The sequence below is a fragment of the Aspergillus nomiae genome (genome assembly GCF_001204775.2).
Source record: "Aspergillus nomiae NRRL 13137 chromosome Unknown contig00237, whole genome shotgun sequence".
Lineage (NCBI taxonomy): Eukaryota > Fungi > Ascomycota > Eurotiomycetes > Eurotiales > Aspergillaceae > Aspergillus > Aspergillus nomiae.
The window spans coordinates 1-25,757 of record NW_015378292.1 but is presented as its reverse complement, the minus strand read 5'-3'; the positions used below and the strand labels follow the sequence as shown (position 1 = coordinate 25,757).

The 25,757-nt window shown below is 47.6% G+C and overlaps 7 protein-coding genes across 7 annotated transcripts; 5 read left to right on the top strand and 2 right to left on the bottom strand.

Moving 5' to 3' along the window:
- Nucleotides 1-731: 731 nt before the first annotated feature.
- ANOM_007684 (CCR4-NOT core subunit CDC39) lies at nucleotides 732-7,951 on the bottom strand (the record flags this gene model as incomplete). The annotated part of the gene is made up of 4 exons (XM_015552940.1): nucleotides 732-797; nucleotides 860-6,774; nucleotides 6,836-7,160; nucleotides 7,229-7,951. The coding sequence occupies 4 exons, from the start codon at nucleotides 7,949-7,951 to the stop codon at nucleotides 732-734; spliced, it is 7,029 nt and encodes a 2,342-aa protein (XP_015404866.1).
- Nucleotides 7,952-11,876: 3,925 nt separating this feature from the next.
- On the top strand, nucleotides 11,877-12,736 carry ANOM_007683 (uncharacterized protein; the record flags this gene model as incomplete). Its single annotated transcript, XM_015552939.1, has 4 exons — nucleotides 11,877-12,067; nucleotides 12,148-12,438; nucleotides 12,495-12,572; nucleotides 12,625-12,736. The coding sequence occupies 4 exons, from the start codon at nucleotides 11,877-11,879 to the stop codon at nucleotides 12,734-12,736; spliced, it is 672 nt and encodes a 223-aa protein (XP_015404865.1).
- Nucleotides 12,737-13,128: 392 nt separating this feature from the next.
- On the top strand, nucleotides 13,129-14,507 carry ANOM_007682 (epoxide hydrolase family protein; the record flags this gene model as incomplete). Its single annotated transcript, XM_015552938.1, has 3 exons — nucleotides 13,129-13,365; nucleotides 13,422-14,282; nucleotides 14,346-14,507. The coding sequence occupies 3 exons, from the start codon at nucleotides 13,129-13,131 to the stop codon at nucleotides 14,505-14,507; spliced, it is 1,260 nt and encodes a 419-aa protein (XP_015404864.1).
- Nucleotides 14,508-14,652: 145 nt separating this feature from the next.
- Nucleotides 14,653-17,174, bottom strand: ANOM_007681 (Zn(II)2Cys6 transcription factor; the record flags this gene model as incomplete). The annotated part of the gene is made up of 9 exons (XM_015552937.1): nucleotides 14,653-14,950; nucleotides 15,036-15,094; nucleotides 15,189-15,286; nucleotides 15,336-15,671; nucleotides 15,722-15,809; nucleotides 15,866-16,720; nucleotides 16,778-16,959; nucleotides 17,018-17,046; nucleotides 17,104-17,174. The coding sequence occupies 9 exons, from the start codon at nucleotides 17,172-17,174 to the stop codon at nucleotides 14,653-14,655; spliced, it is 2,016 nt and encodes a 671-aa protein (XP_015404863.1).
- A 511-nt stretch (nucleotides 17,175-17,685) lies between these two features.
- On the top strand, nucleotides 17,686-19,468 carry ANOM_007680 (flavin-containing monooxygenase; the record flags this gene model as incomplete). The annotated part of the gene is made up of 4 exons (XM_015552936.1): nucleotides 17,686-17,938; nucleotides 17,992-18,392; nucleotides 18,459-19,011; nucleotides 19,080-19,468. The coding sequence occupies 4 exons, from the start codon at nucleotides 17,686-17,688 to the stop codon at nucleotides 19,466-19,468; spliced, it is 1,596 nt and encodes a 531-aa protein (XP_015404862.1).
- Nucleotides 19,469-20,718: 1,250 nt separating this feature from the next.
- ANOM_007679 (Zn(II)2Cys6 transcription factor) lies at nucleotides 20,719-23,006 on the top strand (the record flags this gene model as incomplete). Its single annotated transcript, XM_015552935.1, has 4 exons — nucleotides 20,719-21,721; nucleotides 21,776-22,202; nucleotides 22,253-22,541; nucleotides 22,596-23,006. 4 exons carry the CDS (start codon nucleotides 20,719-20,721, stop codon nucleotides 23,004-23,006), a joined length of 2,130 nt encoding a protein of 709 aa, XP_015404858.1.
- A 527-nt stretch (nucleotides 23,007-23,533) lies between these two features.
- ANOM_007678 (MFS transporter) lies at nucleotides 23,534-25,174 on the top strand (the record flags this gene model as incomplete). Its single annotated transcript, XM_015552934.1, has 4 exons — nucleotides 23,534-23,602; nucleotides 23,651-24,040; nucleotides 24,103-24,965; nucleotides 25,021-25,174. The coding sequence occupies 4 exons, from the start codon at nucleotides 23,534-23,536 to the stop codon at nucleotides 25,172-25,174; spliced, it is 1,476 nt and encodes a 491-aa protein (XP_015404859.1).
- Between the last annotated feature and the right edge of the window lie 583 nt (nucleotides 25,175-25,757).

Below are 25,757 nucleotides of genomic sequence, written 5' to 3'. Positions count from 1 at the left end.
GGTCTACCTGAGCTATTTTGATGGGTCGCGTCGACGTCACAGGGTCTCACTCCGCGGGAACATGTGAAACCTTCCTTCCCAGGTATCCATTTCAACTCTCCGTCTACATATACATAGAGCTACAACACAGGACCTACGGCGCTAGTAACTCAATTCTTTGAAAATCAATTACAATGGAATTGCACACTCATTATTCCATGTCAACCTGATCAAACTCCCAATGCCATTGAAAATGCAAAGTAGAACAAAACCTCATTATACCCCCGTATTTTTATACTTATCGTTACAGGCCACCAGAACAGGCGTGACACAAATGTCCAACAGAAGTACAAGGGAGAAAGGAATTGGAAAAAAAAAAAAGAAAGTGGGGTGGTGAAGGAAGAAAGATAGGTAGATAAAGGAAAAGAAAAAAAATGATAAAAGGCTTCATGCAGCTTTGAACCATGCTGACATGTCCTCCTAGTGGTATGCATATTCCCCCCAGAAACCCAACCGAGAAATGATAACAAGGTAAAGCAGCGCAACGGGCCACTAAAAAAGATAATAGAGAATAAGAACCCTTCAAATCATACATTCCAGCAGAGCTCCGTAATATGGATGCTACATGTCATGAGCGGCATCGGCGATCACCATGAAAAAATTCATGTCAGAAATAAGTAAGACATCGTGGCAAGGTCAAGTTCTTCGTATTAATAGAGAATATAGCAAAGGTGCTGATTCTTCGTCAATGCCTAGGTCAATGCTCTAGGGCTTTGCTGTTGAATGTGCTGCAGGAGTGCATCGAATAAACGACCGATCTAATGACATCTCTGGTTAGTTGCCTGCTCAATCGAGGGAGCGCGGGATAATATTAACTCACCTCAGGCGCCGCTTGAATAAAGGGAAGACGGAAAAAGGTGTAGCTGCGATTCTGAAGTAGTTCCTGCAGAGTTATAATTAATCCCCAAGGGTGAGGACGATGGACGATAAGTCGCTCAAGCAACACCCGAATAATCTGCTGGCGGATGTCGGACTCATCCTGTTCCGAGTAGTCGGAACCGAACAAACGGAGAATCGCGAAACTGAAGAAGTAGGTGTGGCTGTTAGGATACCGAAGCTGGTTGGCCATCGCACTCAACAGGTAGTAGCGCGCCTCAGGCCGCAAGGCTTTCGCTAACCTCTCAAGAAGGGCTGAATGAGGGGAATTGTCAAATGCTGCACGAGTGTTGCCCTTAGATGCATTGTCAGAGACAGCGCTCTGGCCGATGTAGAGCACCAGTGCGTTCAAAAGCACCACATTGACGTTGATTGGCGTGTAGAAAAGGCCGGTCTCTTTGGTAGTCGGGTTGTACACGGCTTCACAAATCTGCTGCAAAGCCGATTCCGACGCATTCCCACTCTGAAGCGAAGCGTCAACCACACCCTTGATGTTGGCCTGCTGGAGTGGAGCTGCGGTGTCACCAGCGATCTTTGGCGCTTCCCGCATTTCCTCTAGCCGTTCAACCTTCAGACCCTCTCTAAACGGATCTGGCAGTTTGTGGAAGGATGACGGATAGGCGCTCAGGACAAGGTTTCGAAGCTGAGCGCAATGTGCGGGGATAACATTGCAGAACTGGAAATGATTTTCCGCCACAAACTCGGGGAAGTCATGATGCAAGATCAGCAAGATACGGAGCACGCCCTTATACATGTCCTTGATAACATAGGAGATATTTGCAGGCTTGAGTTGCTCGCCGATATAGGCAAGAAGAGCTTGCATGATCTCGCAGTAAGGGCCCCAGCCCGTACGCTCTGGCATGTTCAACATACCTGACATGAAGAACCTGTGCGAGACCAACGCCAGCCAACCGTAAACAAACGCGGGGCAGTACTTAGGTTGGAGTGACAAGAATTTGTTAGCCAAGGCGAACATCATCTCCTGATGTTGTTCGCTCTGTTGAAGGCCGTTCAATGAATATTCGCAAAGGATACTTGAGAAGAGCCTGAAGAAGACGCGCTGGTTGAAAGCTTCCCCCCTCATGACATGATGGTGGTTGAGAACGAGCACTAGCAATGACAGGATGGAATTGAAGTAGACTGACTTGCTAGTCTTGGTAGCTCCTGGCGTCTCGCCCTGGAATTTGACAAGTAGTACAACCAGTTTTGCGAGGGCATCGATGTAGAGGTAGGCCTCATCAAGGCTGCCATTAGGATTTTGAGACTCATGCTCAAACATTGCAACGGAAATATCGATGCTAAGACGGAAGAATAAGGCAGAATCTTCTTGGTTGTCCATGACTTGTCTCTCATGGATATCCTTGAGGAAAGAATAATAGGTGCGATCGACTGCGCCTGGAGCCTTGTAGATTCCGATCCATTCGCTAAAAATGTATTCCATCTGATCACGCTTAGATCTCGATTTATCACTGAGTAGAGGGTTAACTACTTCAGGAATCCCAGACTCGCGCAGTTTGTTGATAATATCACTGGCAGTTGAAAGACTGGAGTCTTCTGCAAGCCACTGGCTCATAGCTTCAAGACTGCCTGAGAAGTCAGACCTCAAGGCGGAAGGCTCTTCGCTGAAAAGAACACGGTCCATCAGATTGGCAAGGACATCTAGAGCCCCGGTATTCTTCTGGAGGATAAGCCTTGTCAATATCATATCGACGCGACGAATATCCAAAAGCCCAGCATCAATGAGAGCGACAGTAACTGGGACATTGAACATGTGCTCATCATCAACTTCCGATAAGACCGCCCAGGTGTATCGTGCTACCAGAGACGACATGTCGCACAGCTTGGCAAGAAGATGTACGAGTACTTCAATCTCTAATGTGCCTTGTGTTTGCGAGAATAGACTTGTGCAGATCTTGAGCGACGTCAACCGTGCGAGCTCCTCACCGTTGGGAGATGCGAGAATAGCCCGCAAGGCTTGGTTGTACTCTTGTAGGACGCCGCTCTCTCTTCCGAGATCTCTAACACGCTCCTCAGACGCGTTTCTTGCAGCTTGTTGAAGATCGGAAACGATGCTCTCGACCTTCTCGCGTGGACTCTGTGCTTCAAGGAAACCATTGAGCTGCGACTGTGCGCTGACAAGCCCAGACTGCTGCAATCTGGCATCCTGTTGCGCCTGTGGTGTCCTGTGAGGAACAGCAGGCTGCTCTGCAGGCGTAGAAAGGTTCGGTATGGCGGTATAAGGGTCCTGTAGAACATCTTGGATGCGGCCAGAGTCAGTCGAAACATTGGGGATATGAGTTGTTCCCGGCCCACGAGACTGGCGGGCAAACTCTTCATAGATAGCCAGCTGTTCTTTGTTGAGTCCGCCAGGTGCCTGTCGGTAAGGCTCGGGAATGAAGAGCCCCCAGCGATTCATAGATGGATCAATGAATGGTTCATTGGGCCTAGCAGCACGGTGACGGCGACGGGCTTCTAACTGCGGCTCGATGACCTTCTCGATCTCTGGAAGCGATTTTTCTTCTGCTGCCTTCTCCACAATGCCACAGGCAGCATCCAGGTTATCATTTACACACATTAGTATAAGCCCCTCAGGCATAGGCTGATCCGAATACTCCTGTTGAATCATACGGATATAGTTGGTCATGCTGACCTTCAGAGGCTCTTTGCAAGTGACAAGGGCCAGGCTACCAGCAAGTTGCCTAACCATTATGCCAGCCGCATGTCGGACTTTTTCCTCGTCGGGCTCCATGGCGAAATCCTTTGATACCAATTGAACTGTCGAGATGGAGGCAATGGTTACCGATCGTTCCACCACAGGCGTTATAATCTCTGCAATAGCACGTTCCACAGAGCTGTGTACAATTTGTCGAAGAACATTGGGGTCAACCATGCTGCTTGCGGACGATGGTAAGACAAGGATCTTATCTAAACTTGGCAGCGTCGACATAATAGCGGCGGGTGAGAGCCTCTCGTGACGAATGCCTTGGTTGATGCTGGTAAGTGCCATGTCTTCAAACGCTTCGAGACCTTCAGGAATGTTGGCTGTTGACAACGCATCCTCAATGTGCGCTGAACGGTCTCGGATGATGACGGACGGTTCAATGGCCTTATGATCGAGATCAAGGTCTTTGCATAGAACCTCTATTTCAAATTTGAGATTCAGTTTCAATTCAGCAAAGTGATAGAGCTCCATCAAAAGCGCCAGGATGTCCATGAGCCAAGGATTTGGCGGGTTGAAGACTGTAGACTTGGTAGCCTGGACCAACACTTTACAAGTGAATGGGATCACGATCGTTAGGCGTTGGCTGTCATAACCTTCCAAGAGGAGCCCCTTGAAGTACACATTTTTGTGCTTGATTGGCTTATCTTTTGCGATAGTCAAGGATCCAAGCCATAACCCAAGGTTCTTTAAATGTCCACGGTCAGTGGAATTATTCAGGGTGGCCTCGGAATTAAGCAGCTTGGAAACGCAGACGTATGTTTCTCGCAAAACTTCTGCCCAAAGTACCCTATCGTTAATGCGATCAAGGAGATCAAGATACAACTGCTGGAAGTTAGGTTGCAGTTTCGCTCGTTCTTCCACCAAATACGAAGCAAACCATTGGTGGTGTTGATCCCGAAGAACATCGGTGAGATCTCGTAGCTTCTCCTCGATGTTCTGCTCCGAGACGTTGTTCAGTACGAATAGAATCTTGTCCTGCACATCCTCATCGGGATCCTTGTAGACTTCAGGTCGGAGAGGGGGGTCAACATGTACAGAAATGAATTTACGAGTTGTTCCGTCAGCGGTAGCAGTCTCGTCCACAACATTACCATTAGTCAAGGATCCAGCGGAAGTATTATCGAGTCTACCAGTATCGGAGTCGCGGGCCTGGTTTCCTTGTTCGTGGAGCACCTCTTCGGCTTTCTGAAAGATTGGAGAGCCTTGCAAAGTCGGAATCTGCAATAATAGATGACAAAAGCCAGCCCATTCTGGGAGTCGGTTGATCAATTGCTCGATAGCTTCCACTCCAAACTTGTACATCGGGTCGTGCATGTCATGTTCGCGCACGGCTTCCAAAATCATGCCCAAACCAACCTTCAGAGTGATGCCATCCACAAGTCGGAAGTTAATGATACCACCAAACATGACAGCTGTCTTTGTGAGAGCTTCCAATGGATACTCATGGTAGCAATGATACTCGTCAATGAGTCCGTGGACCATACAAGCAAATAAGTCTTGTTCAGCGGGTTCGCGCGAAGACTTATATCGTCTCATCAACTCGAGAATCTCTCTCAGGGACAGTTCTTCATGATACATCTTGCCGAACAACTCCTGCATCTGTTTGTCAACGGCCTCAGGCAAAGAGTTTCCGTTTTCACCGTTGGCATCGATAATATCGTCAAAACCTTCTCCGTAGTTGATCAACCTAGGATATGTCTGGATACAGATCCGTTGCACTGGTGTAAGATTCTCACGATCACCAACGTATTCCTCCAAGACTGACAGCAAGGTATAGACGGTCTTCACAGAAAGGCTGACCATTTGAGGTGCGGGTTGCTCTTTCCTTTGGACATGAAGTTCGTCCTCCGCTTTTATCCTCAGAAACTTGGATAATAAGCTGCCCATATCCATGGGACCTTTCTGAGCTGCGTTGCGCACCCATTGTTCCAAGTCGAAAGGCCCCTTGCGGTGAGCATAACAAGCAAGATCCATAGCGAGGCCATTCGTATATCCTAGGAGGAAATCCAGCCAGTTGTATTCGACAGCATGCTCGTATATGGCAGCAGTAGAAGTCGGATCCTGAGTAAACGTAGTGAAAAGTTGCTCCGCCACCCATTGCTTATCTTGACGCCACGCTCCATGAAGGGCTAACTGGTATCCTTCCTCTTGCTTCAGGATAAAAACGACTAGTGTTCGGAGGACGAAGCTTTGCTGAACGTTCGTCCACGGCTGTGGCAGGGTCAATGCTGAGCACAGGAACACAGGGAGGTCATATTGAACGATGGCCTTGATAAGAAGTTGGCTCTCAGCGACTGCCCAGGAGGCCTGAGAGAACAACGAGAGGTCGAACAAAGCTCTCATGGCATCCAAAGATCGTAGGGGTGATTTTGCTGCACGCTCTCCTTGTAAACGAACAAGCTCGGGGCCATCCGCAAAAAAGTCTGGAGGGAAAGTAGCGCGAAGATTGGGGATTTGCGACACATCGGTTCGAGAGACAAGGAAAGCCGTGAGAAAGGACAGCTGAGTGTCACGATGTTCCCAGTCACCACCCCAGAGTTTCTGAACATCCAAGGTCGGGTCTTCCGACGCAGCTGCCAAGAGAGCCGAATATAGCTTGGCGAATTGTTTTGCATCCAGTCTCAAGCCCTCCCGATCGAAGTTTCGGAAAATCAACGGCCAGCTTATTTGTTTTTCACCGTAATGTGACTTGACGGCTGCGAGGAATGTTTCAAGAGAAAATTCCTGCCAATGTTGAGACAGAACCAAGAATAACAGTGCACTAGCAAGATGTTCCTCACTCCAGCATTCGGAGCCAGCTGAATTGATGGTTTCAGTCACAGCGTCCGGGTTTGAAGTTGCTTTCGGCCCCTTTGAGTGCAGCTGACGGACTAGAGTGTATCTCGGGTTGATGAAATTGAACATTTGTAGGGCAGATGCAATCTCAAAAGGCATCTCCACGCCCAGTCTCGTATAGCGTAGATTGGCTGCATATACGAGCTTAGCCTTCACTTCGTCCGTGAAATTGCGTGGTGGGTACAGAATAAAGCGCTCAATCGTCATTCCGATACAAGAACTCTTATAGTCCTTGGTTATCTCCGACGGGGTCGCGAGGCTTTGGAGGAATGGAGGTATCGAGTTGGAGAGGATGGCGTCAGCTAAAAGTGGGAATGGTGAGACACCGATCACTAATAGAAGCATCAAAAGTGACCGACTTACCCTTTGCGCGCAAATCCGACTTGTTGGCCATCTTGAAAGCCAGCGCAAGTGAAACTTTCAAGATCGGATCAAGTTTAAAATGATCCAGAAAAGTCGAAAGGTCAAAATCTCGGAAAATATCGCCTTCGGAAGTATCTACTGTCTCCGCGATCTTCTGGGCCTGTTCGATATCTTGAGATACCTTTTGCATCTCTTGTACCAGGAGAGGATAATTTCCGGCATTTTCGACAGACTTATTCACACCGGGAAAGATCTGAGGGGCGTTGCCTGTGAGAAGGCGCCTGAAATATTTGGAAAAGACCTCCATGCCGTTGGACTCAACAAGCTAAAAACAGCAATATATTAAAAATAGCTCGCGTTGTAATGATTCCGAGTATAAATGAACCGACTTACTTTGTGGATCTGAGCAGCTTTTGTGTCCCACTTCTCTCGACCTTCTTTCTCCGTAATTGAATCTAGGAGAAGAAACACTTGAGCAATAGATATTTTTGTTAGCGAAGACTGGCTTGCGTGAGCTGCAGCTGCCGAGCCTGATTTGTCAGAAGGAAACCCTGTAGGTGAGTTTACCGTTGTCCCAGACGACAACGGAGAGAAGGTGGCGCCTCTGGAAGATCCCGTCCCACCTCCGCCTCCCCCGGAGCCTCCACCACCCGCGATAGAGCCCGCTGTGGAAGCCAGATGTGACCCAGACGACGGGGTATGGGCTCTGAATTTAGGAGACGAAAGAGATTGTCCGGGCTGCTGATGTTGTTGCGAGCCAGATTGGAAGGAGGTGAAGGGTGACGGTGTGGAGGCAGGTGAGGGCGCGTTCCGGCCGCCTGGATAGCCCCGTGCGGAACTCAGAATCGCAGAGAAGGAGGAAGTCAATGGAGATGAAGTTGAACCGCCCGGACCAGGACTACTGGACTGAGGTGGCCCTCGGGAAGAGACAGAGGGGAAAGGTGACGATGCGAGGTTGTTGGTCGCAAGCGGAGTCAGTCCACGGCGAACGCTGGACTGGGACACGGATGGACCCCAGGCAGATTGCTGTGACCTTCCAGGCCTGGTCGTGGAAGACTTATCGGTGCCAGAAGCAATCGACGATTGGGAGGAAGGAGGAGGGGGAGGGAAGGTCATCTAGGAGACGCGATCATTTGATCTGAAGGCGACGACAAAATTTTATTCGTGACGACAGTCGACGGAAGTTTGCAACCTAATTATGACGCTGTAATTTATTTAATTGCAATAAGAGTAAATCTTGCGGTGGCAGGAGCCGAAATAGGATGGCAATGAGGATGAATGTTGCTTCGTGGCACAGGTTGGAAGTTCCGAGTTAATGACGGACAGAGAAAGAGAGGTTGAGTGGACGGCAGGTGGAGATGATGCCTGAGGCTGACAGCACTAGCTCGGATTGGTGCTTAGTTTCGACCTCCACAGGCTGCAAGGCCCCAAGGCTGTCTTAGTACTAGGGCTTTGGAACATAAACAATGATGCCCAAGAGGACTACCTAACGGAAACAACCAGAGAATTGAACCGCCGTCAGGTTCTGTATGTAATTGATAAATACGAATCCTGTTTTACCGAGCATCTCTCTGTACAAAGTTTACGTTTCTACATTTTTTGCTGTCAAATATCGCCGGCCTTCGTGATTGTACTGCATGCACGTGATCCGATGTTCCTTAGATTATGTAATATGTTAGTCACCATACAATCGTTGCCTGTGTCAACAGCTACAAGTACTCCGACTCTCTAGAGACAATTAAGCTTACTTATAAAGGCGGTTTATGGCACCCCTTACTTACTACCATGCGTGATCAGGTTCGGCTTAGGTGATTACCTATCGGGAACTGCTTTCAGGTGACAGAGATATGAGCGTCCGAGGGCCTGAGATGACTCCATCTATTCCAATTGAAATTGATGAAAACTTGTAGAGCATACGTGCGAAGTAAACATCATAACCTATCTCTGAAGATAAGAATTGCCTTTATATGACGCTTCTTCCTCCTGAAGCTAAAGTCAACCACTATTCTCGGGTATTAGGGCATATACGTTTACTATTGAAGGGATAGACAATCATTAATATAGGAGGTGGGAGTGATAGGGTTTTTGAACCCCCCAAGTTCCCTCCAAACTTGCCTTTTTGGAAATAAATTCGGCTTGCGGGTGGTATATTAGACATAGATAGGAAAACTGACGAGTACAACGAAGTAGAATATGGAGATATCAATTCTTTATTAGTCAAGAGTTTTAATTTTTCTTTCCGTTTCTTTCCTTTAGGGAAAAGAGAAACAAATACAACACCTAACTGATATAGTATGAAGAGTTACTTGCACACTTTGAAGTTTAGGCCAAATATATGGGAAGCCTCCATCACAACTTGTAACACATGCAGGCATGACTGTGTGTGTCTTCATCAACCTGGTGTTTTTCACACTTTGTCTGTACAAGGATGACCCTCAACCCTTTGGAGTCTCTTTTGGGGAGAGAAAACAGGAAAACCACGCACTGGGGTCACATCGCTTTTATCAGTTTCATGCAAAAGGAGCCTCGGGGCTCCTGGGCGGAACAAGTGAGCAAGAGTTTGGTAAAGGAGAAAATATGCAAGCCTGGGGTTACTGGGATTAGGGAGGTCCATTCTTTTGTGGAGCGTTTGGAGGGTCACTTACTGTACCCCAATACAGGACCCTGAACCTCCCAATTGTATTCTTTGACGTCAAGTATTTTTGGGAGTTGGTTTGGGTTCAAAACTTGAGTGTCTTTCGCTCAGGGAGTAGCGGTATAAGCATAGCTAGACTACGGCTTATTCTCTCTATTGGATATTGGGTCGCATCCTATATTTATAAATTGAATATAATAATTTATAGATATTTAGTACTTATATTATATTCTTAATAAAAATATCAATAGATATTCGCAAGAATATAAGAATATTTTATAGATAACTTATTGATAAAAGGATCTATGAATGGATGTAAATATGGAGGATGCAGGGCGTTGACAGAGCCCCGGTTACCATCTAATTAATCATTAAATATGGTGAATTATGCTCAGTATTATAGACACTCGCAATCCTTGTGATAATTGTCCTGCTTGATAAATATGTTTAGGTTCCTTGGACTCAAGCTGAGTGCAATATTGCCAACTTTAGCGCCTTGTATTATAAGCCAGCTGGAACGACCCGTCCACCTTCAGGTTTGTAAGCAAGGCCCATGCTTGATTAGTTAGATTGAGCACTTACAAGAGCAGCCCCTCCTTTCTGTCCATGGTATTTCCAATCAGCGGTCCTAGATATCCTTGCGAAGTAGTAGAGGCATTCCCTCATGCTTAAAGCATTGGCGGTGGAGGCCTGAGTGCCATAAATGACTGGGGAAAGAAGGAAGCGGAACATTGATTGTCGCTTCATAATATGGCCTGTTTGTAGGTGCAAATAAAACCATACTTGCAGCCATATTCGTCCATGTATTTGGCCACTTGGCCTATTAGAGACGTTAGCCTGAGGGTAAATCACGTAGTTTAGCATGTATATGTATGTACAGTACCTAGCACTCGACCCAGCATTTTCGGCCTCATGTCATCCAGAACGGTATTCCACGGGCATTTAAACTCACCCACTAGTCGGGTTTGTCCATGATCGAGGGATGGCTGCGCAATTGTATCCGGATAAAAGTCGGTAATCATATGTAGTCCAGTCGATCTGTCACCAAAACTGACCGACAATCCTTCAGCAGCCAGTACATCCCCAACCTTGTTCAGCGCACTTTCCTGAATGCTTCCTGCAACTCGTCCCTCAGCCGCTACAATGTATCTCTTCGTTGCCGGAAGGAGGGCTGTCTGTGCACTTGGGGCACCGAGATGGTGGGCCGCGAAACTGCGAACATCCGTGAAAAAACTGTCCCAGTCGGTCATTTGGTCCTTACTTATTTTCCAAGGCCTGCGTGCCTTAGCGGTTTTGGGGCCGGGCCTGATACACATAATATCAAGGCTGCTGTAGATGACGTCGGCGCGTTCAGACTGATTCATCTTTGCTACTTGGTCTATGAAGATATTGTGGATTTGAAAGGGAACAATATCAGAGAGTGACGGAACTTGTTCAATCCAGACGAGTCAATCGCTCCAGTTAGTAAAACCACTGGTAGAAACGAGGGAATATACTAAGGTATGTAACTGATAAGGCCCATTTTTTATTTCTATAGGTCCAGGGCAGAGCTTTAGAGACCCAAGCTTTGTGTTTGTTTTTATAGCTCCTATGACATATGTACAGTATGGGCTTATGGGATTCTGCGGCGTTTCTGGATCAAGATTATGTCTCATCGACGAGACGCCTACATAGCTAGACGCTTCAATAGTTTGGTTCTTACGGTTTAATAGAATTTCGATTGATTGATTGATTGATTGATAAAAGTATCTCGTGGCTCGCTTGGATAAATAGGCTGGTGGATGGGTTAGCCCTACTGTCTACAGACCTAGACGCCTTAGAACTTAGAGGCTGGCGGCCAATAAAAAAAATGATGAAGACGGGCATCTTTAGATCGGGTTAATGATTGCGTAACTTTAAACGGCAACAAAATGAGCCAGGTGTTGTAAGATCCTGAGAGGGAAGCTGCTTGGAAGTTGGATCCCTCATGTAGACAGCTAAAATTGTGAATACTATTGTGGAGTGAAAGACCGCTCTGAAAATCGCCCATTAGGGAAGGCCAATTGACATGCATCAATGGAATTATAGCTTGTGGGTGTCCAGAGCACATCTGTTTCAGTGTTGTATATCAAACTGGTGTTAAGTTAATATAGGGCTATTGTCAAGTGACTAGCAAACTCAATATTGACCACAATCTGGAATTTAATAGTTAATCATAAATATTATATCAGCAGTGATGTTTGACTGGTTTGCCCGTATTTATTCAATTTCTATATATTACCTAAGGATGAACACTCCATGATGAAACCCCCTCTTTTAATTCTGATTCATCAAAGGAACTCGATCCGGTATCATCGCCTCTTCCAATTCATACAATGTATAACTACACAGCCTTGTCCCTATAAATCTCGAAAAAGCTCTTTCACAATGAGTCGACGACTAGAAGAATGCACCCTCATCAAGTTCGAAAGATCACAGATCAGAATAGGAGGCCATGGCTACATTCTCGCAAAGCTCATTTCAGAGAAAGTTGACCGTGTTCTCGGAGAGAGACGGGCAGTGTTTTATGCTAGCAGAGCAGAGGATGAAATGGAAGCTGTGGTCAAACTTCGTTTTCAGTAAGTCCTCCTGGCTTCATCGACGGTACCGTACCCCCATTGATGTATGCTTTGAAACACACTAACACTTTGACTTCCAGGTTGCAACCGATGTGGCTGGATGAGCCTAGATCGTACGCCGACCACATAGAGTGGGGAAAGAGGATCTTTCAAGATGAGGTCCATGCGCTTCAGCTCTTACAGCCACTTCGCGAAACGCCGATCCTCTATGACCATGGCGTGCTGCAACAGACTGACCGGCATGATTACCCTGGGGGGGTTATTAACGCTATTGCGATGTCAAAAATGCCCGGAAAACCTGCCACCGAGTATGGAGATCTAAGTGATGTGGAAGGTTGCTACCTCAAGAGCATGGTGACACACATTCTTGAGTAAGTCAAGCACTTGAGTACCAACTATCTGTATCTCTGTTAATCGTGTCATATAGAGAAATTCGTCTCCTTGGCTGGGAGATGGATGATGGTGCCGCCGACAATATTATCTACGACCGTCTCACGAGAGCTGTGTACGAGTTTGCCGCTCCTAGGTTTTTCAACATTGCGCTGACTCCACTATAGTTCAATCACATGTGTTGCGTATGGAACAGATACGGAGCCCACTGAATCCAGGCCTATAACGGAAAGAGATGGCCTCGTCCGTATTCTTGGGCAGAACTTGTGGTGGATGTAACTCTGAGCCGTCATTCCCAATGGCCAATGACACAAAGTAACACCATATTCTGCTAGGTGAACGCAGTTCTATTCTTGACTAGATGAGAGGTAGACCTTCACAGAGGTGTATCCGTCTGATAGGCGACTTTACCCCTACTGCGCGTGGTAGTCCGGCTGTCGCTCTCCACTATGAACGGACTCTAGGGGGCGCTTACAGCTGCCTGTGGTCGGAAGCAACTCCAAGCGCCTCAATTTATCAGATCATGAACGAAAGCGAAAGGCAATTCCAGATGGCTGAGATATCATTTAAATACCATTGTGTGGGCAGTCTGGCCCTCAGATTCGATTCAACTCGTGTTTGCTGCACTGTCAACGTTAACAAACGACATCGTACAATAACACACGACAAAAATGGTATTTAAATCCCCGATTCCGCTAAAAGACCTCAAGTTCAACACACCGGTGCCATATACGCTACACGTAGACCAAGAACTGCTCCATTTGACCAAGCAGAAGCTAGCTCTATCCCGATACCCCGAAGAACAGACCGATTTTGGCGAGAACAACTGGACTCAAGGGGCCAAGGTTTCCCGCGTAAAACAGTTAGCAGATTTCTGGAAGGATCACTATGACTGGGAGGCCGAAGAGGTGCGTTGAGCTTCCCACTGTGCGACAAGCTAGCAGTCACTAATCTGGAACAACAGCGCCACCTGAATGCTATCTTCAACCATTTCCTAGTCAAGATCGACGTCCCCGGCTACGGGCCCCTGGTGTTGCACTTCACCCACACCAAGTCTGCCAGGCCAAGTGCTATCCCGCTTCTATTCTCCCACGGCTGGCCCGGCTCCTTTGTGGAAGCGGTGCGCGTTGTGCGCCCCCTGACTGAGCCCGAGGACGCAAAAGATCCGGCCTTCCACTTCGTTGCCCCATCAATCCCCGGGTTCGGTTTTTCGCCCGCGCCCTCCAAGTCCGGCGTCGGCCCCAACGTGGTTGCGCGCGCGTACAAGATCCTAATGACCGACGTTCTGGGATACCCAAAGTTCGTGACCCAGGGCGGCGACTTCGGGTCCTTCATCACACGTTCCATCGCCATCCAGTACCCCCAGGTTGTGCGCGCCCAGCATTTGAACATGTTCCCAGTGCCTCCTCCTACGTTGTGGTCGGCGCCATGTGCCTATCTACGCTGGTGTTTTTCAGCGCTGACGTACTCGGAGTTCGAGCACGAGTCGCTGCGGGTGCGCCGGAACTTCGAGCAGGATCAGAGTGGGTACCTTGAGGAGCAGAAGACCCGGCCACAGACATTAGGATTCGCGTTGGGGGATTCTCCCCTCGGACTGCTCGCGTGGTTTGTGGAGAAGTTTCATGATTGGGGTGACGTGCATGATGCCTTGAGTGATACAGATCTCATCACGTTGGTGATGATGCATTGGATTCAGGGCGCAACTCCCGGTCTGCGGTTTTACAGGGAAGCGTTCGGCCGTGGTATGCGTGAGGCTGAGAAGACCTTTGAGACGTATGTTTCGGCGCCTTGCGGAGTCAGTATGTATAAAAAAGAGCAACTCCATGTAAGTCAAATATTCTATGACATGTGTCACGTAAATGGAAGAGTGTGTACTCATGAATCCAAGTGTCCTCGCGACTGGGCCGCTCAGGCCGCCAACATCCATTACTGGAGGGAGTATGATCGAGGGGGTCACTTTTCGTCTCTCGAGAGGCCGGATCTCTTCGTGCAAGATCTCCGCTCGTTCTTTTCCTCCCCTGTCGTTATGCAGGCATATATTCGGCAGTAGGAAAGGCAGCGAAGGGTTACGCGGGCTGTATGGTCCCCATGTGATACAAGAAAAGGGGTTCTTCTCTAGATAGGGTAATGCATAAAATGTTCACTAAACTGCGTCACCGATTGGATGCCTTCAAGATGCATTACTATTTCCCTAATTAGAAACCCCAGAGTTTCCTAAGATCGGCCGCTCGATCCGAAGTCTTCCAGCCTGTTTCATTCTCAATTCGAGCCAGATGTTTGAGCAAAAGTATCTTCTCCGTGGCATATTCTTCCTCCAGATTGGAGCGGGCGTGTTGAGAGGGTATATTTCGTCTTATGATATTAAGTATTGATGATGGGGGAAAGTGCACTTGATCGTCTGAAGAGCCTGGACAAGCCGATAAGGATGAAGACTTGCTGGCGAATACTGCTCCCGCAATATTAAGCGGTTGAAGCTGGTTGACCCAGTTCGCACTAAATGTATCAGCCGAAGTTCCATATTCCCTCTCTGTTATTCTTTTCGGAATATGAGTTGAAATGGGTCTCCTTTGAAACCTACTGAGATGGGTTTGACATAGATATGCCACAGAGTTCCCTCGCATGCCAAGCGACATCAACCTTAAAGCTGGTTAGCCTGGAGACTTAAATTGACTTCGTATAGCTCATATACGGTCCCAATATAATGTAATGCCAAGTGACAAGGAACACCTACAGCATCCTTAATGGGGGAAGACGAAATCTCCGATTCTGGAATAAGGCCAGTTTGTAAGAGTAGCATGGATCCGGTATGGTAAAAGGTATTGCCGCAAACTAGGAAGGTTCAGAATAGAACTATATACGCAGGAAGGAAACAACTTACTAGCTGAGGCACTTGTGTATATCACGGCAGGGAATACCATGGGAGGAAGACAAGCGTCCCTCAGTAAAGGGCACACCTCCTGAGGGCGGAGCCGGTACCATTTCTGGAGCTCTCCCCACAGTCTAGAGACCAAGACAGCAAACGTAGACCCAGCTTTTCTTGCGCCAAATCCGGGCGCGGCTGACATATTGACAATCTGAGCAAATATAAAGATGGCAAAATTACAGTAGTCATCCACTTCTCCTTTCTTGGCCAAGGACTCGAGGGACGCATCATCCAACCAGAAGTCAGCTGGGATTAGTGTCGTCTTACCGCTAATAAAAGCCGCCCATACATCTACCAAAGGAATTAGCCATTATGATGAATGGGGCCTCTGTAAGTCGTACCGATTCGGGCAAATGCCCAAAAACAGGATTTAACAATTCCCTGGCTCGAACCATTCCACTTCTTTGCCAGAAGAAGGCCAGCACATCCCTGTAGAAGTAATAAGAATATATACACGAGAGAAGCGAACGGCAGCACCAACGGACCTTCAAATGCCGCCGCCACTCATGGACGTCGGAAGCCATCATTTCGTAAACGCACAGCAGAGTGCAGGTTGCGAGAACCGACGCCTCCGCTGTTGCGGGGTCTTGCCGGAGAAGGTGTTGTATTGTATATTGATATAGCTCTAGGGTGACTGGCCGCTGAACTTTCTCGACATAGTCTAGTTGGCGGGAGGCGAGAGACATAGCAGCTGCTAGAAAAGCCGTGGACTTCATCATAGAATGCAGGGATCGCATTGTGAAATGCATATTGGAGTCGGTTGTCTCACACCACGTTCCAGTCTCTTGCATGAATGAAGAAATCAAACGAGCTTTTTCTGTGCCAGTTACAGGCAAAAATGGTTCGGGCAGCGGGGACTCGTCCCGAGAAACCGCCAGTCCTAGCGAAAAAGGCGGAATATACACCCCAGCCTCATGCGTAGCTATGCCATGGGGCCGATAGTGATAGAGATCGGATAATGGGGAGAATGCATATTCAAGGAGCATGGGCTGAAGTGACTGCGCGATTTGTGGGTTAGGCTGACATAGCAGATTACTGATGCTGAGGTCTCCGGTACTCAACCCATCGTTGGTTCCCGGAGAACGAGGCGTAGAAGATTCCTGTGAATGAAGATAAGAGGTATCCAGCGCGCTCGATCTGCCTTTAGAGCCACAGCCAGCTCTTTTCAACGCTGTGGCATCCGCTATGTCAGATTTATCTGCATTAAACACGTCCTCATTCTCGTCCTCATCCACCCCCGATCTGTCCGCCTCATGCGATTGGTCCAGAATAGAATCAGAAGCGTAAGTGTCGCCAAGGAAATGGTAGTCACGAGCAATTGACTCTGACTCATCTATTATCTAGAGCAATATGTCAGTACACGCACTAACCTTTCATCACTGAGTGGCATAATGTACCGTCGGAACGGCTTGTGCTTGAGACTGCAAAGATTCCCGGCACCTTTCAATAGCGCATAAGGAAGAAACTTCACTCTGGGATAAGCTGAGGTTGCGCGAGTGGTGAAAAGAAGCCTTGAGGCCCCATCGACAAGTTGTCCCACGAGTCTGGCAGTTCCTACATTGTGGACGGGCTCCATCGCCTGCAATGGTATACGTGAGCGAAGAGGCAACTCCATCCATATACCATGATATTCTTACACTTCCGGCGACGGCTACGACATTTCAGGCTGGAAAACTGTCAACTGCAGCCACCCATTAAATGGAGCTTCACTTTGGTCGCTTACCATCCCGACCTTGTCCGTTTCCACCGAATCTTAGTCGGACTGGCGGCTGCATCACTGTCCGGCGCCTCCATATTTCATACAGGCTTCTCCTGAAACGGTACTAGTCTTGCGAGAAAGAAAAGGTGTTTGACGACTGGGGATGCGCTTCCTTCTGAGACGTCCACAGGTAAATGCAGGTACTCGATTCTCTCCATCGTCCATGAGTAAGTCACAAAAAATGTAGATCAGAAGTGAAGGCATTGCCGATTTAATCGAAGCGCACGATTGGGAAGAGGATCGATCGTAGTGGTGGAAATCGATAGCAATGTGGAGACTTCCCCAGAAGAAGGACCAGTCACATGCTACCAATTTGTGGGGAAAGGGAACGGCAACTGCAAGCGCCGCCAAGCAATTGCAACCGATGTATACCAGCAACTATACAGAGTTACGACTATGTGCAAGCTCCGATTCTACTCCATATCAACGAATATGCCTGCATATTTCAATCCTTTGACACAGCACTTAAATAAAGCCTCGGAGTGCTCGAATCATCACTTGCTTACAGTCCATAAGTTCCTCCGCTAGGTACGCACCCTTTGAAGAATGGATCAAAGTAAGGAAGTCATCATCATTGGAGCTGGCATCTCCGGCTTGGGAATGGCCATCCAGCTGAAACGGCTGTTGGGCCATGATAACTTCACCATCTACGAGAAATCCGACAATATTGGCGGAACATGGTGGCACAATCGCTACCCTGGATGTGCCTGCGATATCCCTAGCCATTTTTATTCATACAGCTTTGCACTAAAACATGACTGGACTACGATGTTTCCTGGTCGTGATGAGCTCCATCAGTGTAAGTACTCCAATTTTTATCAGACTCCAGGACACATGGTTGATGGTGTCAAGACTTCTTCTCTGTTGCCGAAAAGTACGACATACTCCCCCACTGTCGGTTCAACGCTATGTGTGTCAGTCTAGCCTGGGATAATCCACGTTCCCTATGGACTTGTACCTTCCAAGACACGATCTCTGGAGAAATCTTCAAGAAAGAGGCCCCTGTCGTGGTCAGCGCTATTGGGACGCTTGGCCGGCCTTACATTCCAAATATCAACGGGTCGGAGTCGTTCCAGGGGGAAGTCTTTCATAGTGCAAGGTGGAACGACTCCTTTAACCCCGCGGGGAAGAAGATTGTGGTCCTTGGCAATGGAGCCTCTGCTACTCAATTTGTTCCCGAGCTAGTCAAGGATGTTGGGCCTAAGGGCACGGTAACGCAGTTTGTACGGAGTGCCCATTGGTGGACCAAGCGGGTTAGTTATTCCCTTTCGGCCTGTCATAGATTTATTGGAAGTGCATCACTAATCCGTTCACTACAGGGTAATCCGCAATACTCGGAAGGCTTCAAGCTTGTCCTGAAGCATGTTCCCTTCGCAGCGAAGGTCTACCGTATCATTCTCGCATGGCAACTAGAAAGAGTCTTTTCTTCGTTCTACATGAACAGCAATGGCGCTGCTATGCGACAAAAGATCCGTGATGCTACCTACTCGTTCATTGAAAGCGACGCGCCGCCCCAGTACCATGAAATCCTCAAGCCAAAATATGAGCCTGGATGCAAACGTCGAGTCAATACCGCTTCCTACATGGCTTGTTTACACTCTCCACAGATGCTATTGACCGATAATTCTGTGGTGAAGGTAGGCCCGGACTACGTGGAGACCAAAAGTGGAGTCCGTCATGTAGCTGATGCAATAATCTACGCTACGGGCTTCCAAACTCAGAAGTGGCTATTTCCCATGCAGATTAATGGAATTAACGGTAAGGATTTACACCAAGTCTGGGATGCTGCCGGCGGCGCCGAGGCGTATAAAGGTACCGTGGTGAGCGGGTTTCCCAATTTCTTCATATTGTACGGTCCGAATGCTGCAACTGGTCAACATTCTGTTATTTTTTTCACTCGGAATGTCAAATTAACTACTCGTGCCGTCTTCTTCGGCCAGTTCTGAAGGGCAAGGCCGACTCGATTATGGTCAGATCTGAAGCGCAACAACGAGACCTATCCTGGGTCCATGACAAGTTGAGCCATCTTGTGTTCAATAGCGGCTGCCAGAGCTGGTGGATGGATCCAGTGACCAGGAAGAATACCTTCATTTACCCCGACCCTATGTACAAGTATTGGCTTCGTACGATTTTACCGTCCTGGCCTGACTTTGATTTACTGAAGAACGGAAAAAGGCGCAGCAGCTGCGGCCAGATGCTCTCCATGGGAGTGTTTTTAATGGGTCTGGCAGCTTTTACTGTCACTAATTCTTCGGATGTCCAAATACTGATAGAGAAGGCCTCTAGCTGGTTGCTATCAATGTTCATCGATCTTAACCGCAAGTTGTGAGGGGTTATGGCAGCTCAGGATCCTCTGTCTGCCTTGAATCAATTGATCCCACCTTGTATCTAGTGAGAGCCATTTAATGATTATATAGTTGTTTATTATAACGGTTGTTCTTATTTTTGGTATCATTCCTTTCCGATAGGGGGGATCCGTCGATTAATTGAAAATTTACGTGATATCTATGAGCCCTAGCGTGCAAGACTCTATAACACAGAAATACGGGTGTCAAGTATTAGTTACCAGGGCATTGCTTATACAGTAAAGCTTAGCAAAAAATCACATAAATCAAAAAATATCTCTATCAGTAGTCAATACCGGATAAAGCAACAGTAAGTGAGGAAGGACGGTTCTATCGGTCCATATTGGCCTACATGGAGTACAGTGTATCAACAAGTATATTACTAGATAGATCGCCCTGGTAAAAGACACTTGAAGCTAAAGACTCCTACTGGAATAATAATATGGACTACAAGGTATGGTTGCCGGTTATTGATTTACATATAACTGCTAACTCAGCTGGGGCATATATATCTAAAAAAAAGAAAAGCATCAAAGTCGTTATCAGATTACCTCAGCTCTTCACAAGATATTACTCCTTTTAATCACCCGAAGACAGTGTTCCAAGAGATACCTCAAAGCTTCCCTAAAATAAACATAATACCAGCTTTCGATAGTCTAAGAGTTGCATTATAGCCTTTGATCCAAGAACCTGCCTAGGAAGCTGGCAGGTGATTTTGAATCATGTAGGCCAATACACGAAACGTCATCATCCGAGACTCTTCCTTGAGCCAGAGGTTAGTGTCTACATTCTGCACCCTTCGAGTCTCGTTTCTGCAGCTTCACTTCACCTTTCGGCCCGGCTCTCGATATTGCTGTTGATACTTAACTGCTTCCGGTTCAATCCTTGTGTTGTTCACATACTAGCCCCCGTAAAAGAATAGCCATTGTAGCTAAACATTATCCTTAGACAATGTATTCAAACATCAGCAAAGGACTAGTATAACAGCGAAGACAGCCTGCGCCTCATATAGTGGCGGTACTATATAGTCATGTGACCGACTAATCGGTTTACTCAAGTTGACCGTGGCTCATCATCTTCCTTGTCTGGTCTTCCAGAACTAGTGAGCCTGCAGTGAAGTGCATATATTGACGTCACTTGATTTAAGCTGTTATAGAAAGCAAGGACTTTCTCGTGAATTCCAACCCGTGCTTGAAGCCTCATCACACCCAGAACTTAGAATATACAGGGTTGGATGTTTGATATGGCTTCTCGAAGCTTGGTTACAACCAGGCGCAATGGAAAACCTCGTTCCTGTGAGCCGTGTCGAATAGCTAAGGTCCGCTGTGACCACAAAAGTCCTGTCTGCGACAGATGTGTCGCTCGGCATAAGGAAAAAAGCTGCATCTACCATCCTGCTCCAATGACAAGACCGCGCGACGGCCCAAGCCCTGCGTCACGGTCCACAAGGCAGTCCCTATCCCTGGGTTCCTCAACAAGCGCGCGGCCATTGCCCACTCACAATAATGTGCAACATTCGCCAAGAGCAAGTATATCTTCATCGTCGGAAACTAGAACTGTTCCTGCCGCTGAGGTTCAATTCTTTGGCTCTACAGCTTTTCCAGCTATCATCAATGACGACCAGGACATTGTTAATAGATATGCGGGGCAATTTCGCGATCAATCAATATTACAATTTTGTAATGCAAACTACAGCCAAAAGCAAATCTCGGAGAAACAAATCCTAGAGGGCGTGGCTGTGTTGAATTTACTGATCAAGTTTCCAGCTTTTGCAGACTGTATTCACAGGTACCTTGAGCTATCCTACACATGCATGGTGCCGGGTCCATTCATTAAAGCTTGCGTCCTATCGATACAAGAAACTATCTTCGGCCTAAGAGGAAAGCGTCTGAGACAACTTGCTGTGGATGTGTTTGTAAACACTTCCAAGCCTTTAAATCTTTTTACGCCTGTTCCAGCGAAGGACTACCACACTTTGTTCACTGGACCTAATCTCAGGTGGGAGATAATCGGTTTTGTTCTTGCTATGCTTGGAGTATCCCTCAAATATGATGTCAATAAGCAAAACGAACCATCAAAACCACTCCCTACCCAGAAGCTCGACTTCATCCATCATATCGCGGAAGCAGTCGAATATTGTACCTCTATCTGTTATAGTTATAGCTGTGTTAGCCATCAGGCTTTATGGCTGCTCTATGGAGACGCCTGTCTGAAGAATCTGGTTCACGGCGACCTGAGTAAGTAATTCACAGACAGGATAAGCATATTTGTACTCAAGATCGATACTGCAGGTTTTCAATTCTGGCGTTGTATGGGTGACCTTTCGAGTATGTTCTTCGCCCTTGGACTTCACCAGGCGAATGTTAAATCTGAGGAAACCCATCCATTCTACCAACTTGAGATGAGAAGGAGATATGCCGCCCAAATATATTCAATGGATAAAACTATTAGCACTATTCTCGGCCGACCGCCGAGAATCTCGGGCTCACACTGTGCCAATATTATGCCCGCTGATATCGACGATGGAGTTTTACTGTTAGAGGGTGACGAACTGTATACTTCATTGCGTAATGTCGACAGGAATGGTTGGAATATGGATCGACAATTTCGCGGTGCAACCTGGAGACGGATGAAGCTGATAGTTAGTCAATTTCGGGAGGAGGTACTTGGGGTGTGTCTTAACACACACTTCACTAATGATAGCGAAAATTTGGTGCAGTGAGTGGCTTGCCAATACTGCCTTAACACTGCTGATGGCCGGTATTTAGTGATATATTAACCAGACACGAATTTGTCTGGGACCAAATTCCACAAGAGCTGAAATACGACGAGCTTACTGAATCTCAACACATCCCCCCTCCGCAACGATATGTCGTGATGACAACTTATATGGATCAAAAGTATAACTGCTTCTTGTTACACCGGAAGCTTGTGAATGAGACTCAGTGGACGCGGGAACCTCTATACCAGACCTCAAGGTCGCTGCTGAATACAGTACTGCAGGTAGTATCGCTCTCTGACCAGGGTTTCAACATGCAGCGAGACATATCCTGGTCTGTAAGTGCTTATCCTCTCACGTATTTGTTTGGCTTGATGCTAAGATCTCCTAAGATTCTCTATTATGGGTTACCAGGCGCTAGTATTCTGGCAGTCGATTTATTAAAAGAGTTATATCGTACATCCAACACCTCCCACTCACAGATTGACGTGATTCCTCGCGCCGAGGTCATACAAAATCTCGCCGTCTTTATCTCAAATCTCCAAAGAAGCATCAATCGCCGAGAAGTCAACCAAAAACCTTGCAAATGGGCACATGCCGTCTTGTCCGGGATCCTTGGCGAGATAATTGACCCCAAAAGCCGCGAACCAATAACGAGAGAAACGGTCGAGAATCAAATTGCGGCCGACATACCGTTCTCACCTACTTCTGGACTTGATAGCGACTCTCTCAACCTTGATGACATCTTCGGTCAGATTGGAAGCGGGTATTTGACGCTAGATGCTTCAGCCATCATGCTGTAATTCTGGAGAGGTATATCCCGTTTCGTAAAGCCGCGGGCGGCCTCGATCATAAATTCCGTTGTTGCTCAGGTGCAAACATCGGTCATTCGACAAGTAGCTGGTTGCTTAAAGGTAGCGATACCGTAGTATTTCCAGATACTGAGACAGAATACATTATCGACGGTAGGGTTTCACGGGTTGAACCCGCAACATCCCCAGTCATGTTAGATTGAAGTCATCTTTCGAAACGCTCCTCGGTCCCCGTCGATCGGTGAAATTGCTATACAGGAGAGAACGGCTCGTGCCACGTAAACCTGCGTCCGATGCTGAATGGATCTTGAGGAAGCACCCCGGGCCCAGACGGAGTTGGATGTGGATATTGAACTCCGAGTATTGACGTTGAACTCCGAATGGCCTCGCCGGAGCTGTTTTGAACTCCGTCCTGTATCAAGCTCCTTACCTTGATTACCTGGCTACATTTTCATGATTTCTTGCCAACTTCTTGTCTCTCCTCTAGTTCCAGACTTCACCTACAGAAACATACAGCCATGGCCCACAGCGAAAACATCCCCAAACACGAGGATCGTATGACAAGCAACGACGTCGACGGTGGACTTGTAAGTGTGCTATGCAGGACCGTATTGAACGAGTATTAACATTTAGAGGTCACCTGGGACGGGCCTGACGATCCAGAAAACCCTAAGAATTGGGCGACTCGTCGAAAATGGCTGGCAGTTATCTCAATTTCCGGCTTTGTCCTCATGAGCCCGCTTCCAACAACTATTGTCGCTCCTGCCTTAGACATTATCACGGAAGAGCTCAGCATCACAATTACTGTTCTAAGACCTATGGTGCTGTCAATATTTCTACTGGGCTACGCTATTGGACCCATGTTCATCAGTCCTTTGTCGGAGATCTGGGGCCGAACAGTGGTGCTGCAGACATTCAACTTTGTGTTTCTGGTCTTCAACTCTGCGTGTGGTGTTGCAAGGACTATTGAGCAACTTCTTCTCTTTAGGTTCTTTGCTGGGCTTTTTGGGAGTTGTACTGTTGGTGTAAGTTATCGCAAACATTACTTCATTTGCTTGAGAATTGTTTCCTAACTTCAACCCTAAAGATTGGAGCTGGAACTCTCGGAGACTTGTTCAATGCCAATGAGCGTGGTAAGGCCATGGCAATCTACAGTATATTCCCTCTTGTTGGCCAAGTCCTAGGACCCGTTGCGGGCGGTTTTTTAACTGAGCGCATTTCCTGGCGTTGGGCATTTTACGTCACCTCTATAGTAGACGGCTGCGTACAAATCTTTGGTCTTTTCTTTCTTGACGAGTCATACACGCCAGTTCTGTTACGCAGGAAAAGAGATCGACTCACAAAAGCTGGAGCCACAGGTCTTTACACTGAACATGACTTTCCCAACGGTTCCAAACTCGACATGATGCGAACCACTATGATGCGTCCCATCAAGCTTCTCACGACGCAACCTATAGTGCAAGTCATGGCAATATACCAAGGCTACCTTTACGGTAACATCTATATTCTCTACGCCTCCATCGCTGTTCTCTGGACAACCCGTTACCACGAGCGACTAGACATAGCCTCTCTTCATTACCTCGCACTGGGGCTTGGAACCGCCTTTGCAGCAGAAGTAGCAACACACATAAACGACCGCATATTTCGCATTCTGACAAAGCGGAACAGTGGCAAAAGCTTGCCTGAGTTCCGCATACCTATTATGATTCCCGCCACGGTTATCCTGGCCATCGGTCTGTTCTGGTACGGCTGGAGCGCTGAAGCTCACCTATTCTGGCTCATGCCTGACATCGGGATTGCGCTTTTCGCGGCTGCCGCGTACATCTGCACTGTCTCGAACAATATCTATGTTGTGGACACGTATGGGCGGTACTCGGCCAGTGCCCTTGCTGCGACGTCGATGCTACGGTGCTTGGCGGGATTTGTGTTTCCTTTATTTTCGCCTTATGCGTGAGTTATCGTCTTTCTCGTGTGACAAGATTGCCATCTCTGACAAGGATTATAGATATGAGCGGTTGGGATATGGTTGGACTTCCAGCATACTGGGTATTATTGCATTGTGCATTGGTCTGACTGGTGTTATCTTTCTGTGGAAGTTTGGGCATGTATTAAGGGAAAAGAGCCCGTACTGTGCTAGTCGCGATGTGGATGATTGTTGAGTGATTGGTTGTCAAAACTCGGAAAATGGCCGCCGAAGTAGCCATTTCCAATTGGTTCCGCTACTTTGAGTAAGAACTCTCGATATCATATATTGAATAGCGCCGTATCTCTACTCGAAGAGGTATCGATTGGGTAAGAAGGAGTTCAAGAATGTGCAATAGGGCTAAGGGGTGGATCGTGATCAAGATAGAGTATGCATGCCTGAGGCAAAAAGACGCGGATAGCCCGTTGGGGTTGGGAACTGTCAGCGATTCTTCAGGTGGGCTGGGGATCTGTATGGATCTGCAACCTGTGTCATGAATTCGACTGTGGCTGGCACTCAAATTGAACCACGAGTGATGGACGCGCTTCCCTCCCTGACGGACTTGTTTCAGGAAATGGGCATCAATCACGACGCGTGGTCAATTACTACCCAAACCGTGGTAAAGTTCCCCAAGGGAGAGCAAATTGCAGCCCATGATTGGGGATGCCAGCACAGATTTGCATTAAAGAGTTCCACTCCCTTGATGCCAGAGCGGGCGCTAAAGTCACGGGCGGCCAGCGTGACGACGGAGTACCGCACGTACTTGAAATTGAGTGGCA